General features: G+C 42.6%; 3 protein-coding genes across 10 annotated transcripts; 1 reads left to right on the plus strand and 2 right to left on the minus strand.

Annotated features, from left to right (window-relative positions):
* Positions 1–112: 112 nt before the first annotated feature.
* coro (protein coronin) lies at positions 113–5,239 on the minus strand. 5 transcript variants are annotated; one of them, XM_026811592.1, is made up of 6 exons: positions 5,136–5,239; positions 3,325–3,530; positions 2,737–3,218; positions 1,377–1,755; positions 1,048–1,287; positions 113–975 (listed from the first exon to the last, which is right to left on the minus strand). In XM_026811592.1, exons 2-6 carry the CDS (start codon positions 3,520–3,522, stop codon positions 796–798), a joined length of 1,479 nt encoding a protein of 492 aa, XP_026667393.1. In that variant the 5' UTR covers positions 3,523–3,530; positions 5,136–5,239; the 3' UTR covers positions 113–795. The 5 variants fall into 5 exon arrangements, with proteins under 5 accessions (XP_026667393.1, XP_026667391.1, XP_026667394.1 ...); XM_026811590.1 differs by lacking the exon at positions 5,136–5,239 and adding an exon at positions 4,965–5,129; XM_026811593.1 differs by lacking the exon at positions 5,136–5,239 and adding an exon at positions 4,848–4,929.
* Positions 5,240–5,414: 175 nt separating this feature from the next.
* Positions 5,415–8,211, plus strand: LOC108622592 (uncharacterized). The gene is made up of 5 exons (XM_018020551.2): positions 5,415–5,770; positions 6,219–6,599; positions 6,668–6,946; positions 7,008–7,501; positions 7,579–8,211. The coding sequence occupies exons 1-5, from the start codon at positions 5,603–5,605 to the stop codon at positions 7,727–7,729; spliced, it is 1,473 nt and encodes a 490-aa protein (XP_017876040.1). The 5' UTR covers positions 5,415–5,602; the 3' UTR covers positions 7,730–8,211.
* Positions 8,212–8,761: 550 nt separating this feature from the next.
* Positions 8,762–11,931, minus strand: Tpr2 (Tetratricopeptide repeat protein 2). 4 transcript variants are annotated; one of them, XM_018020552.2, is made up of 11 exons: positions 11,821–11,931; positions 11,663–11,753; positions 11,310–11,410; positions 11,110–11,234; positions 10,846–11,034; positions 10,644–10,762; positions 10,268–10,586; positions 10,044–10,209; positions 9,815–9,961; positions 9,587–9,739; positions 8,762–9,518 (listed from the first exon to the last, which is right to left on the minus strand). In XM_018020552.2, the coding sequence occupies exons 2-11, from the start codon at positions 11,689–11,691 to the stop codon at positions 9,439–9,441; spliced, it is 1,428 nt and encodes a 475-aa protein (XP_017876041.1). In that variant the 5' UTR covers positions 11,692–11,753; positions 11,821–11,931; the 3' UTR covers positions 8,762–9,438. The 4 variants fall into 4 exon arrangements, with proteins under 4 accessions (XP_017876041.1, XP_017876042.1, XP_026667388.1 ...); XM_018020553.2 differs by having other exon boundaries at positions 11,663–11,764; positions 11,821–11,926; XM_026811587.1 differs by having other exon boundaries at positions 11,663–11,923.
* Between the last annotated feature and the right edge of the window lie 283 nt (positions 11,932–12,214).

The following is a 12,214-nucleotide window of genomic DNA, read 5'->3' on the forward strand; positions in this document are numbered from 1 at the left end:
AATTGACGGCGTCGCCGTCACCTCGCGGCGATCGGACAAAACTTCGAACGGCGGTTCCTTCGAAGGAAAAAATCATTTATCCGGTGAATGTGAAAAAGAAAACGACAGTGAATTTGGGGCTCAATCAATTATATTATTTTATATTCACATATTTTTGTACAAAACAAATGGTTTCGTTTCACAATGTCAAAAAACGGATTAGTCAAAAATACCTTATTATTTGTTACTCGCAAATTCGTTCGTAAAATAGAGCGATTCTTTCGTTCTACCGATTCCTTTCTTTTTTTTTTCTTTCCTACGTAGCACGGTTTTGCATAGGAATTATGCACTGCACGTTCCCGGGAGATAAAACAATCTTTACGCAACAACTTTACACAGAGAGATGCAACCTGTACAAATCGTTCTTTCCTTGCTGGACAATAGATAAGAATGAATGTACACGAAGGTCTTGTGTTTTAGACATAAAATAACATCCGAAGTCTTAACGCTATTAACAGGTGGTGTCATACGTCGGCTACGACCTAACAAAATAAAAGATGTAAACATAATACAAATGCAAAGGATGTATGATGAACGGATGTACAATAAATAGCAAAAAGAAAAAAAAAATCATTTCAAAAAGAGAGAGAGAGAGAGAGAGAGAAAAGAACTTGAGACACACAACGTAGCTAAACCCTACTATTTACACAAATTGTTATATCAAAATATATGATCATTTTTTTATTACACAATTAGTTATCTTTTTCTTCCCTCCGTCATGTCAATCTCGTGAGCTAGCGATATGAGTCGAAGAAATTACACCTCGTCGGAGGCGAGCACCTCTCTGTCGGTGGGTGACGACGACTTCTCTTTTCTCTCCTCTTCCTTCATTTGAAGAGCGACCGCAGACTCGAGGACTCGTATCCTGCCCTCGTGCTTCACTATCACCGCCTTCAACTTCCTTATCTCCTCCGTGAACTCCTTCAGCAGGTCCTCCTGTAAAAAAAGAACGACGACCGTTCGCTTTAAAATCATCACGGCAAAGAGAAAGAGGAAGAAGAAACGTACAGTAATGCCCGAGGCTTGCGTAGCGTTCTGCGAGGGATTCGATGCGACCTTCGCCCCTTTGCTCAAGATGTTCGACTTCTTGTGCACCTTTAGCTCGTTCTTAGCCGCCGATGGTTGATAACCGTCCCTTAGCGATATCAGGATGGGATCACCGTCGTTGCCACCTACCCATTCCTCAGCGGAAATTGCCGCGGTGTCGCCCGGCGTGTCAGGGTATAAGTCTTCTTGAAATAGTTCAGACTGTAAACGAGCGAACGATGTTTAGCCGATGAAAATAGATCGGGAAATAATTGCGCGCTCGATATACGTATACGATGGATATATTGTACCTTTCTTGGTACAGTCATGGAGATAACCTGGCAAAAGCCTGAGTTGTTGAGCCGGTAGAATCTAGTTATTTCACAGCTATTAACATCACAGCCTCGTTTTGGCATCATTCCTATACCTCGTTGAGGATCAGGAGTTTGAAACGTGTTGATATAATGAACGAAGGGAGGTTCGGGGGTAATCTCGAAGTATCGGATCACAGAGTCGCCCTTGCCGCATAGGTAGACTAAATTCGTATCGGGATCGTACAAGGGGAACATGACTCCGTTGCTCGTGTCTAATTCTACCATGACTATCGGCTCGCCGAGCATGTCCGGGGCGCGCAGCGAATACTGCCTCTCGGACATTTTACTGAAACCTGTGGTAAAGATCAAGCCTCCCCTGAAAACATACCAAACACACATCTCTGTGGATACAAAGCTTTAGTAGGGCGTCTTCTAAAAACATACATCCGTACGTACAAACATAAGCTCCTATGAAAATATCTCACTGACTCTTTTCTTATATCTTTGCAATTTTTATTGATTCTTTTTTTAATCAAGTTAATCATCAAAACTGAATAACATCCACCTTGTTACAACAATCGATAATTGCGGCTCTGCAGAAACTCTCAAATGCACGCGTGTCAAATAATAGACCAAGTAGAATGGTCATTAAAGAATTGTGTCGATTACATTTTAAGTGAAAATCAGCGCACCTCGTTCGGTCACTGGATTCAAGACCTGAATCGATCTGTCTGCCTTTCGAAACAGATGTCAAATACATTCTTATTAATTAAGATCTTTATATTAGTGCAGTTATTTCGCTCGTGTTTGTCAACTTTTACGCATCTTCTCCGTCTACACGAAATGTTATATCTTAAATGTAATAACTTGATATACGATACTTACTGACAACTCTTATGCGGATACTACACAGCGGACATCCTGACATTTGCATTAATTAAGTCGACATCCTCTCGATGCGAGCCGAATTTTCAATCTTCAAGTATTCCATTAAAAAATACCAAATCTCGCACTACACAAATCGGAAAGACGATGTGATAATAAAAAATAAAGGAGATCGTTAATGTGCAGATAGAAGTATGATCAATAATCACATGTCATTAAAAGATACTACAGCCAGCTCGTGAACATATTTTTTCCCTAGATACAATTTAACCGTGTAAAAAGGCGGATGTATATTGTTTGATGATTATTCAATGTGAAAGATATGTTGACAGTGTTTATACATCATCCCTAGAGACGTATACATATATATACATTACTGATCTCAGCCTTCGTGTGCGTAATAGCAGAAGTAATTGTAATTAACTGCCTGTCGTGCGATGTGCGACTACTCACTGAAAGGAAATCAACATACCTGAGAAAGATCGCGCGCGTAGCTTTGCTACCCTCGTGCGCGATGGCCTCCTCCAGTATCTCCCCGTTCCTCGGGTCCAAGATACGGATTTTCTTATCCTTACAAGTAGTGACTATACGGGATCCGTCCCAGTTCCAACATGCGGAATAGATCATGTCCGGGTGGCATTCTATTCGCACCAGGGCCTCCCCTGTACCAACGTTCCAGATCAAGACGAGATTGTCAGAGCCGGCAGTGAGTAACACATTCAACGCAGATGGATGCCACAGCACGAGGCCGACCCTCCGCTGGTGCAGCTGCAGGTCGACCACGGACTCTGTCAACGTCCTGGAAATACCACCGTCCGGTATTTGCCATACTTTGACCACGCAATCCTCGGAGCCAGACGCGATGACGTTGTCGTTGTGGGGGCACCATGCGATGTCTAACACGGGACCTTTGTGTCCACCGACTAACGGGTAATCTGCCGGTATCCGACCAACCTACAACGACACGAACATCGGTCAACACTACGTTTCTAAATGTCAGAACAATTGAATCTCGTCCAACTAAAGAGGAGCTGGGAGAAGAGTCGTGCGAGATACTCACTTTGTTGTGCGGCAGGACTATGAAAGCACCGCCGCCCGCTGACTCCACGATGATGGCAAGAAACTTTGGGTTCACCGCGCAGAAGGTGGAATCCCACGAAGACTTGGACACCCTTATATTGTCGTAGCATTGCTCACGTTTCAACGCGGTCCCGTACACGTGGCGGAACTTGCTGCTGCGCACCACACGGAAAGACATATCTGCACCTATACTCGGTGGTGAACAGAACGTGCACGATTAACCTTAATACGTACGTGGAAAAACGTGGCACGCCCCGGTGGTGGCCGGGGTCGATGCCGGTTATTACAATATTTCCCTTAAATTATTGTTACGTGCCCACCGGCAGCGTGGGCGTCGCGTGGACCATCCCCGTTTTATAAATAGATTCCCCACCCTCCGCGTGTCGAAATTGAGCGCGACCGAAATAAGAATATTTTTCCAATGTTGACTTTTACGGTTTACCAGTACTGATACGAGATCCTGCCGTGGCCGCATCCGACTACGGGGTCGATCCGCGGTTATTTCGCAAATATTCAGTAGGCCGTAGTTGGTCAAACGCGAGATAGATCGGATCCACCCGAAATAAACCGGCCGCCGCTTTTATGCGACGATGATTCACGCCGATCGTCATAGCGTTCCTGAATTTACATTACTATACTCGTTAGGAGACGGCAGCAGCCGCTGCCGCTGCCGCGGGCTACGGTACCGTCTAAGGCGCGGATAAACGCTATTTCGATATTTCCGGACGAATTGTCCACGACCAAATCCGTGCCGCGGCGATTTTTGACGTTATGCCAAAATATCGGGAAACGATCCCCGGAAGGGTAGAGCTGGAGGACCTAAACGGGTCAATCGTATTCGTCTCGCGTTTCAATTAAACGTGCGGCCGTATTAACATATTAGAAATCGGTTTTCCGTACGACCGTACCGGACTAAGTGGAGCGGATTATCTCTTTTCTTCGCGCCACTGATTAGTTACAGAATGATTCACCTTCAACTGTTAAGAAGCTACATCTATTATCAGTCACCCGCCGAGCGTGGTTCCTCTATTTCACCCCGTTGCAACGAACGCTCGAGAATCTTCATGGATCAACGAACAATTTCATCGAGGCTGCGTTTATCCCGCACATCGAACAATGCCGATGGAAAGTTAACGAAACGGAATAAATTTCCACGTCCCGATTAGTCGTTCTGCTATCGTCAACAGATTGACGCCGACTGCTTGCTATCCTCTCGCACAAACTGTATCTAATCTACCACGTGTTTGTATACGGATACACGCACACGAACATGTCCAAGCGCGACCACACACGTCCCGCGATTAAAACAGCCGCGTGTATTAACGATGATAACGACCAGCGCAACAGATGCATCCGAGGACAATTTCCCTTTTTAGAAAAAACGAATCCGCCTCGGTGGCCACATCAACGTTCCCGCCGGATAGCAATAACGTCGCGCCGTAATTCTGCGAACGACCACGTAGTAGCGCTATTGACACGAACGGCTGGATCATTTGGGAGCACCTTATTTGGAAGTGCGCACCCTGCTCCTGCGAATAGCCACCCCCTGAAGCCGTGGAACACCGCCGCGTCTCGGAACGCGCGTTATACTCACGAAACAGTGATTATCTGACGTCTCACCTCCCCTTTATCCGTTCGAGCACTCTGTCTACGGCACGAATTAGACGGGTCGCATGAACAACGTGTACGGCGGATGAGAAATAAAGAAAAATCGGCCGGATCCTAGCGCGAACGTTTCGGGCTTGTCGCGTGAATATTTTTCACGGCCTGGCGTGGAGAAAGAGTTCTCACCGACAAATTTTTTCCCGATGACAGGCGATGCACGCTTTTGGAAAAGAACTCTCCCCACCCCCCAAATCTCACGCGCTAATGAGGATGATGAGTGCGTGCGCTTCTAAACGTAAAATGGCCACCCAGTCCGCGAAAATACGAGAGTATCTAACGTGGAAACAGTTTCACGTGTTATTTATTTCACGTCGACTACGATACAAGTATTAAAAAGCTACATTTATAACATTTTTTAGTATCATTTCTTATCGAATGTTCTTGGAACACGCTTGAACGTGCAATCGGTTTTTCTGAGAACCTGCGTATCATCCACGGTGCTGCGAGCGCACCACTCGCTTCCGTATCATTCGTGACGAGCTCTCGAAAGTTGCATATGGTTGCACGGTTGTTTTGTTGCCGCCGCGAGCGATGATACGTCTAAACATTAGAGCGAACTCGTTGATGGTTTAACGTCGGGCCGAGGTGAAAAAATGGGAAATCAAGCGTCGCGTGGTGCACACGCAGCCACCAAGAAGACTGATACAGTCGCGAACGCCGGCGACACAGCGAACGCGAATAGCCTTTCAAAAAGTTCTTCAGGAACCGAGCTAGAAAGCAATTCGCACATGCAATTCTTCCCAATCGAGAGTCTGGCGAAGGTACGAATAAGTCATATCCTCTAAACCTCATTTGTCTTTCGAATGGGAAACAAAATTTGCTCGATGAATCGCGGGCAATAATGATCGTTGTTTGTAGATCCATTGTTGCGAAGAATTTCTCGTTTCAAAATAAACTACTTTGCACAGACGCTTCGTGAATGTTTTGTATATCACGTTATTTTCAATACCTGTGCTGGATTCTGAATTTCTTTGATAGATTCTATTATATCTTTAATCTGTACTCAGACCTATTGATGTAACTCGATTTTCATAGATAACGTTATTGCGTTGCAAAAATCGTTATAGATTATTCTTGGCTTGGGTTGGAAAATTTTAATAAACACGAAACTGCTGCTTATACTTGCAAAACCTGGCAAGATACAATTTTAATGCGCAAGTGCAGACTTCATTTTAATAAATGTATGAAACAAGCTATTTCACATTCCAGACTCTGTCCCATTTGAGCCACGAAGAGGAACATGTGCACGGCATCACGAAATCTGTGTTTCAACGGTACCTCTTTCCAAATTATCCAGATCTGGGTGACAAGCTGTTCGATTATCTCTACTGTTCTGCCAACGTGAACACTTCGCATCTGAGCGCGAATGCTTTCAAGCAACAAGCCGAAAAGTTCCTCTCAGTAATGAATGATCACATTGTACTAGAAAATTATGTTAAATTATATTCGAACGTGAAAGGGGACGGTGGCATGAGCCCTGAAGGATTGAAGGCCTTATTGAACATGTCTTATAAGATCGCTGTGGACAGCACCGGTGCTCCTTCTTGCCTGTACGCGGATCTGATCATGGACGCGGCCGTATCGTCATGTGTCAGTAAAGTCTCAATTAAGAAAGTCCTATCGGAGTCGGAAATACGACTATGAAACGTATGTTACAGTTTCACGGGAAATACGCGTTGTCCGTGAGTTACGTGAGCAACTGGATCTGGCAGCATTGTCCACGAGTGATATACGGCCCCCATCGCTACGTGATACACGTACTCACGACCGCGTACCGAAACGGCAAGGCTCTGTTGTCCAAGGAACAACCGCAACCGCATTTGGAGATACCCACGCCAATATTGGAGCAGCCGGAGTCCATAGACTTCTCTCAGTCCTTACTGCCTGCCAGCTACGTATGGCTGCTATCCAGCACATTACCTCAATGTTATCTTCAGGTATTCTTGCGGGCGAATCCGTCGACGCAATCTCTTCGTAACGGGATAAATATTCGTTTAGGTAGATGATTCGCCGACGGATACTCCCCATGCGCTGATGGCCAAACGAATGGGCAACGTGTACCCGAGACATTGGACTTTGTTGTACCACAGCTCGGAACACGGCACAGGTGCTAATCGTTTTCTCCATCACGTGTTAGGATACCGGGGTCCCACTCTTCTGTTCATAAAGGCTATTAGCCCTGATAAAAGTACCGTGGCTCCCACGTACTGTATATGCTCATCGTTGGAATGGCGCGAGAGCCATTTGTATTGGGGTGACGAGGACTCGATGGCCATCGAGCTGTTCCCATCGTACAAGGTGATCGAAAAGGGGCCCAAAGTGTTGTACTTGAACACTAGTATCAGGGGCTATCCTCACGGGTTGCGGTTCGGCAGCAATCCACGCTCTCCGAACATCAGCATAGACGAATCATTCCAGTCGGTCAGTATTTCAGGTGCACCTTACCCGATCAGTAGCTTGGAAGTTTGGGGCTGCGGAAATACGAAGTCAAGGTACTTCTTTCATCCGGATTTGGAGATTATGAATATTTGGAAACTGTGTGTGTTAATCATGGATGCTCGTTCCTTAGGGAACGTCAACTGGAGATTAAGAAGTGGCAAGTGAAGGAAGCGGAGAGGCAGAGGATCGTCAAGTTGAGCGCCAGTGATTGGATCGATCATCCGGATCGCTACTTACTCGAGCTGGCGGGTAGGGCGTCCTATAACGAATCGAATAAATAGGCCTGAGAAATACTGTGTTATAGCACAAACGTTAATTCAGGATTTTTAGTAGGCTACTTTGTATATATGTATATACCATCAAGCGTAATTTTTTTTCTTACTATGTACTCATGCTGTACGTGTAAGATTGCAGCTATGGTACTCGTTTTATCTTCGACCGAAAACGAATATGTGTTTACCTGATGCACAGATTTTAATTAACCGATCAATCAATTTTAACAAAGTACGACAAAAATTTATTCAATTACTGTAGTATTTAAAGTGTATCATAGCAGAAAAGGAAATGTTCCTTGTTAATTTATTTGATAAAACGGTTACTTAAAATTACTTAAAAACCCAAGTACTTATCTTAAAGACCTGACGCAGTATATTTTTAAATCCTATCTCCAAGCTCAATAATATTAAACGTATTGTGAAAGTATTGTTGATGAGAATATGCTATCTCAAAGTACGACGATTAAAGATTTACGCTAAAAAGAGAATAGGATATACTTTTAACGGAGTGAATTTTTAATTGTCTGAACAGGACAAATAAATAGGTGCTATCGCGCGTTTTTTCTGCGGTTTACGAGAGGAAAGAAGAATATATTTTAGCTAACGCGTGCCTTATGTTCCCGCCGTCGATCGAAGCGAATTTATATAAGTTTCGGGAATTCTCACATCCTTTGTATTTTCAAGCTGTGACCATTGTAGCGTGCCTTATATATAAATGAGAATATTTATATATATTTAAATGAGAATATCGCGGATAGTAACTTCGTTTATGGGAACAACCAAGTGAAAGTAATAGGTTTGGTACTCAAGAATGGAGGACTTCGCGCGGTCTGCAAACAGGGGACGATTAGAACACAGAGTTCGAAGCCTGGATGAAAAATAGGAAAGGCAATGTACGATCTGTTCGATCTAGCCCGCGCTTGGTTCAAAAATTGCGTTACCTTTCCAGAGAAGAGCAGCCAGCGTTCAATAATTTATTTTGGACAGTTAAATTCTTTTTTTTTTTTTAGAATACAATTTGTATTTGAATAAACGATAAAAAGAACGAGAAGGGCTCTTTATTTGAACGAATGTGGTATGTGAACAACGTCGTTCCTCGATCGAGGGATAACTAAGATAGTCAACATATTATTTTCTTACAAATCGCAAAATAATGTCAACGATCATTATCACGCTTTCGTTCTTCTATTCAGTCGTCTTCGTCGTTTACCCTTTCGATAACAATTGTAAACTCATTGCTCGATACAATACTTAATTTTATTAAGAGTGATTTAAACGCACGTGTAACTCGAGATAACTTTGGAAAGTATATTACGTTTGGTTTGATAGAAACTAACACTTGAACATTGATGAACGGTGGAAGGTAAGGGAATATAGTTTTCTTATAAGTACCTACATCAATTCAAGGACATTGTCAAAAAATCATGTTCGTCGAGGATAGTCGCTGCAATCCTCGATACTCATCAGTCGCACTTATTGGAATATGATCTAGATATAATGTGTCCTTAGATATCATACCGTATACGACATATTTACATTTGTTTTAAATAAATATATAAAACTATATCTAGTAGGTTTTGTATTATGTATGCTACTTGAAAATATGGGTACTTGCTAGCAATGGAAGGTACACAAATCTGATATACTCATCTCTAGAATAAACAGTCCACTTAGAACATCGAAGTTGTCGTAGAACGGGTGCCGGTGGAATGCTCTTAACCGAAGTGGAAATAATCGTGGAAGTAACCACCGTGTTGAGTGAAGAACGATCGGAATTGTGCGTTAGGATCCATATCTGCGAACATTCATTACAAACATTGTTAGAATAGGAAACACCGATGCGTTTTTAAAGAGTAGACGAACCTTGGAATGCATTGTCGATGTCATCTAAGTCATCACCGCTGTCGTAACGCGACCGCTTTTTCGGGTCCGAAAGAATTCCATAGGCTTCTCCGACTTCTTTGAACTTCTTTTCTTGTTCCTTCTTTTCACCCTCGGTTGCGTACGGATGTCGATCTGAAAATTAGACTCATCGCGATCTGAATGCAATTCATTTAACGGGGTAACAATCCAGAGGAATGTGAAACTTACCAGGGTGATGTACCATCGCCCGTTTCCTGTACGCTTTCTTAATATCATCAGTAGACGCGTTCTTGTCGATGCCCAAGATCTTGTAATAATCTTTCCTCTTCGATTTCTTCAACGCCAACTTAGCGTTTGTCAATAAACGGTTGATTTCTAATCAATCAACGTTCTCGGTTCATTAATACAAAATAGATCGTTGCATAAACGAATTATTAATAGCATTATTGTAAATTACCGCGACTACTATCCATTTTGTATGCTTTTTCCAGGTCATGGGTAGCTTCCTCGAATTCCTTCAGTTCCATATAAGAAGCCGCTCGTCTCAGGAGCGCTTTCAAGTAATTTGCATCCAATTTCAAAGCTTCTGAACATTCTGTTACCGACTCTTTTAATCGTCCCAGCTACAGAGCAACAAAATTATTAACACATTTAATTGTAATTTGAATGAAAAATATGCACCTTCGCTGCAACCATCCCTTTGTTAAAGTGAAGCTTTGCATTTGTTGCTACGTTCTGAGGATCGATTGCCAAAGCTTCCGTGTACAGATTATACGCCTTTTGATATTGCTCAGATTTATATGCAGCGTTTCCTTCTTCCTTCTTCTTTTTAAGACTCTTCGCTCGTTTATACATCTCCAACGCTTTGGTATGATCCGGAGCCAGTTTAAGTACATGTTGAAAGTGCGTGAACGCCTTGTCGATATTATCTTCGAAATACAGACATACGGCCCGCACGTATATAGCGTCCACATTTTTTGGGTGAATGTGAAATATATCGCTGAAACATCAATGATGATAGAAGAACGTTTAATAAATTTCATCAGTGACGATATACTTCGCTATTTTCTGCGATTCCTGGTATCTTCCCAGAAGTGCCAGGCATTCCGCTTTGATCAATTTGAATTTAATGCAACTCTTGCTGACGTCGAGGCAGCGATCCATGCAATACACGACCTGAAACCACGCGTAAGGTCTCAGAGAATTAACTATCGGCCGAATGGCTATTTACCTGTTTGTTTAAAAGCTGCGTCTCAAACCTTACGGTAATCCTTGGCAGCGAAAGCGGATTCGCCGTCTTTTAGAAACCTTTTCACGTATTCCAAGTCCTTTTGATGAACAGCAACTGCCTTGTTCTTCGGATCCTGTTCTAGCAACCTGGACAAGGTGGTTTCGGCTTGGATAATGTCGCCCACAATCAACAGACATTTCATAAGTCTAATATATGCCTAAACATGAATAGATCGGAGTAAAGGAATGTTCGCTTAATTGGAGATAATTTCAAAGTTACATGTTCAGAATACTTTGTATAATTCTTTGTCGAGTTCAATACATTTCTTAGTGTCATCTATGGCACTGTCATACTTCATAAGCATTATAGAACAGGCAGCCCTGTTCAGATAATTCAATGCCTCATTGGGTTTTTGTTCTATGGAAACAGTTGTTTTATTAAAAGTATAAAATTGTAAAAGCGAGGATGATTGATGGAATAAGTGTATGGTACCAATAAGTTGGCTGTATTCATTCAATGCTTCCTTGTATTTCTTCTGTGCATACAGTTCCTTGGCAGTCTCCCTACTCTGTGGGTTTGGCAACCTGGAATAGCTAAATGTTTAACACTCAGCAGTGAAAACGACTTACCATAGCTAATTACATAATCCCATAAATAATCATCATGAAAAACAAGAATAACATTTAAAATTAGACTGCTCAGTCCAAGACCCAAGAAAGGGCAACAGCGATTCTAGCAACGACGATTTTTAATGTTAATATCAATCGATCTAAGGAGCACGTCTTCGCGAACATTTAGCAAAATAATTAATGCAATGTATCATTGTTTTTCCACTCTGTACTCACTCGTTGGGTTGTTCGGGGTTAGCAGACATTGTCGATTGATTTGAACGATACTTGCGTATAGTGACGGACAGAAGGTACGTTAACGCAAAATCTATTAAAATGCTAAATGATAGATAAAAGTACATTTACAACCTTTGAACAGTTGTTGTTAAACTCACGTTGGCTTAACGAAATTCACGTATGCTAATTCAGTCCTTTCGTTCCTTTCCTACGACCCTTATCCCCTGAACGCTACCAACAGAAAGGACATTTCGTATTAATGATTACGAGAAGTTTGTGTACTTGTATATATATACTCTTGCACGTGTATGCGTGTACATGAGCGCAAATATGCCTGAGTATGACGCCTAGGAGCAGGGCTGCTATGAAAAATCCCTCACGCCAGTAGTGAGGAATAGTACTTCGGGCCAAAATTCAATAAATGTACGTCTTATCTTTTCAATGCTCGATCAGGCGTTTATAGAATTGTGGTCGATACTGTTTGACACGTCAAAATAAAAACTGGATAAATAGTTACTGATGTAATTTTATTTTGAAATTGAATGTAAATGG

Source organism: Ceratina calcarata, unplaced genomic scaffold, assembly GCF_001652005.2.
Source record: "Ceratina calcarata isolate Rehan_Ccalc_2016 unplaced genomic scaffold, ASM165200v1 scaffold229.2, whole genome shotgun sequence".
NCBI classification, from domain to species: Eukaryota; Metazoa; Arthropoda; class Insecta; order Hymenoptera; family Apidae; genus Ceratina; species Ceratina calcarata.

Bases quoted from the DNA above. Each gene is read 5' to 3' on its own strand.
- coro (XM_026811592.1), bottom strand. From the start codon at position 3,522: ATGTCTTTCCGTGTGGTGCGCAGCAGCAAGTTCCGCCACGTGTACGGG. The intron at 1,756-2,736 runs GTATGTTGATTT...GTATGTTTTCAG, and splicing joins ACGCGCGCGATCTTTCTCAG to GGGAGGCTTGATCTTTACCA. The intron at 1,288-1,376 runs GTACAATATATC...GCTCGTTTACAG, and splicing joins CCATGACTGTACCAAGAAAG to TCTGAACTATTTCAAGAAGA.
- LOC108622592 (XM_018020551.2), top strand. From the start codon at position 5,603: ATGGGAAATCAAGCGTCGCGTGGTGCACACGCAGCCACCAAGAAGACT. The intron at 5,771-6,218 runs GTACGAATAAGT...TTCACATTCCAG, and splicing joins CAATCGAGAGTCTGGCGAAG to ACTCTGTCCCATTTGAGCCA. The intron at 7,502-7,578 runs GTACTTCTTTCA...CTCGTTCCTTAG, and splicing joins TGCGGAAATACGAAGTCAAG to GGAACGTCAACTGGAGATTA.
- Tpr2 (XM_026811587.1), bottom strand. From the start codon at position 11,787: ATGTACTTTTATCTATCATTTAGCATTTTAATAGATTTTGCGTTAACG. The intron at 11,411-11,662 runs GTGAGTACAGAG...TTAAACATTTAG, and splicing joins AACCCCGAACAACCCAACGA to CTATTCCAGGTTGCCAAACC. The intron at 9,519-9,586 runs GTTCGTCTACTC...GAATGTTCGCAG, and splicing joins CATCGACAATGCATTCCAAG to ATATGGATCCTAACGCACAA.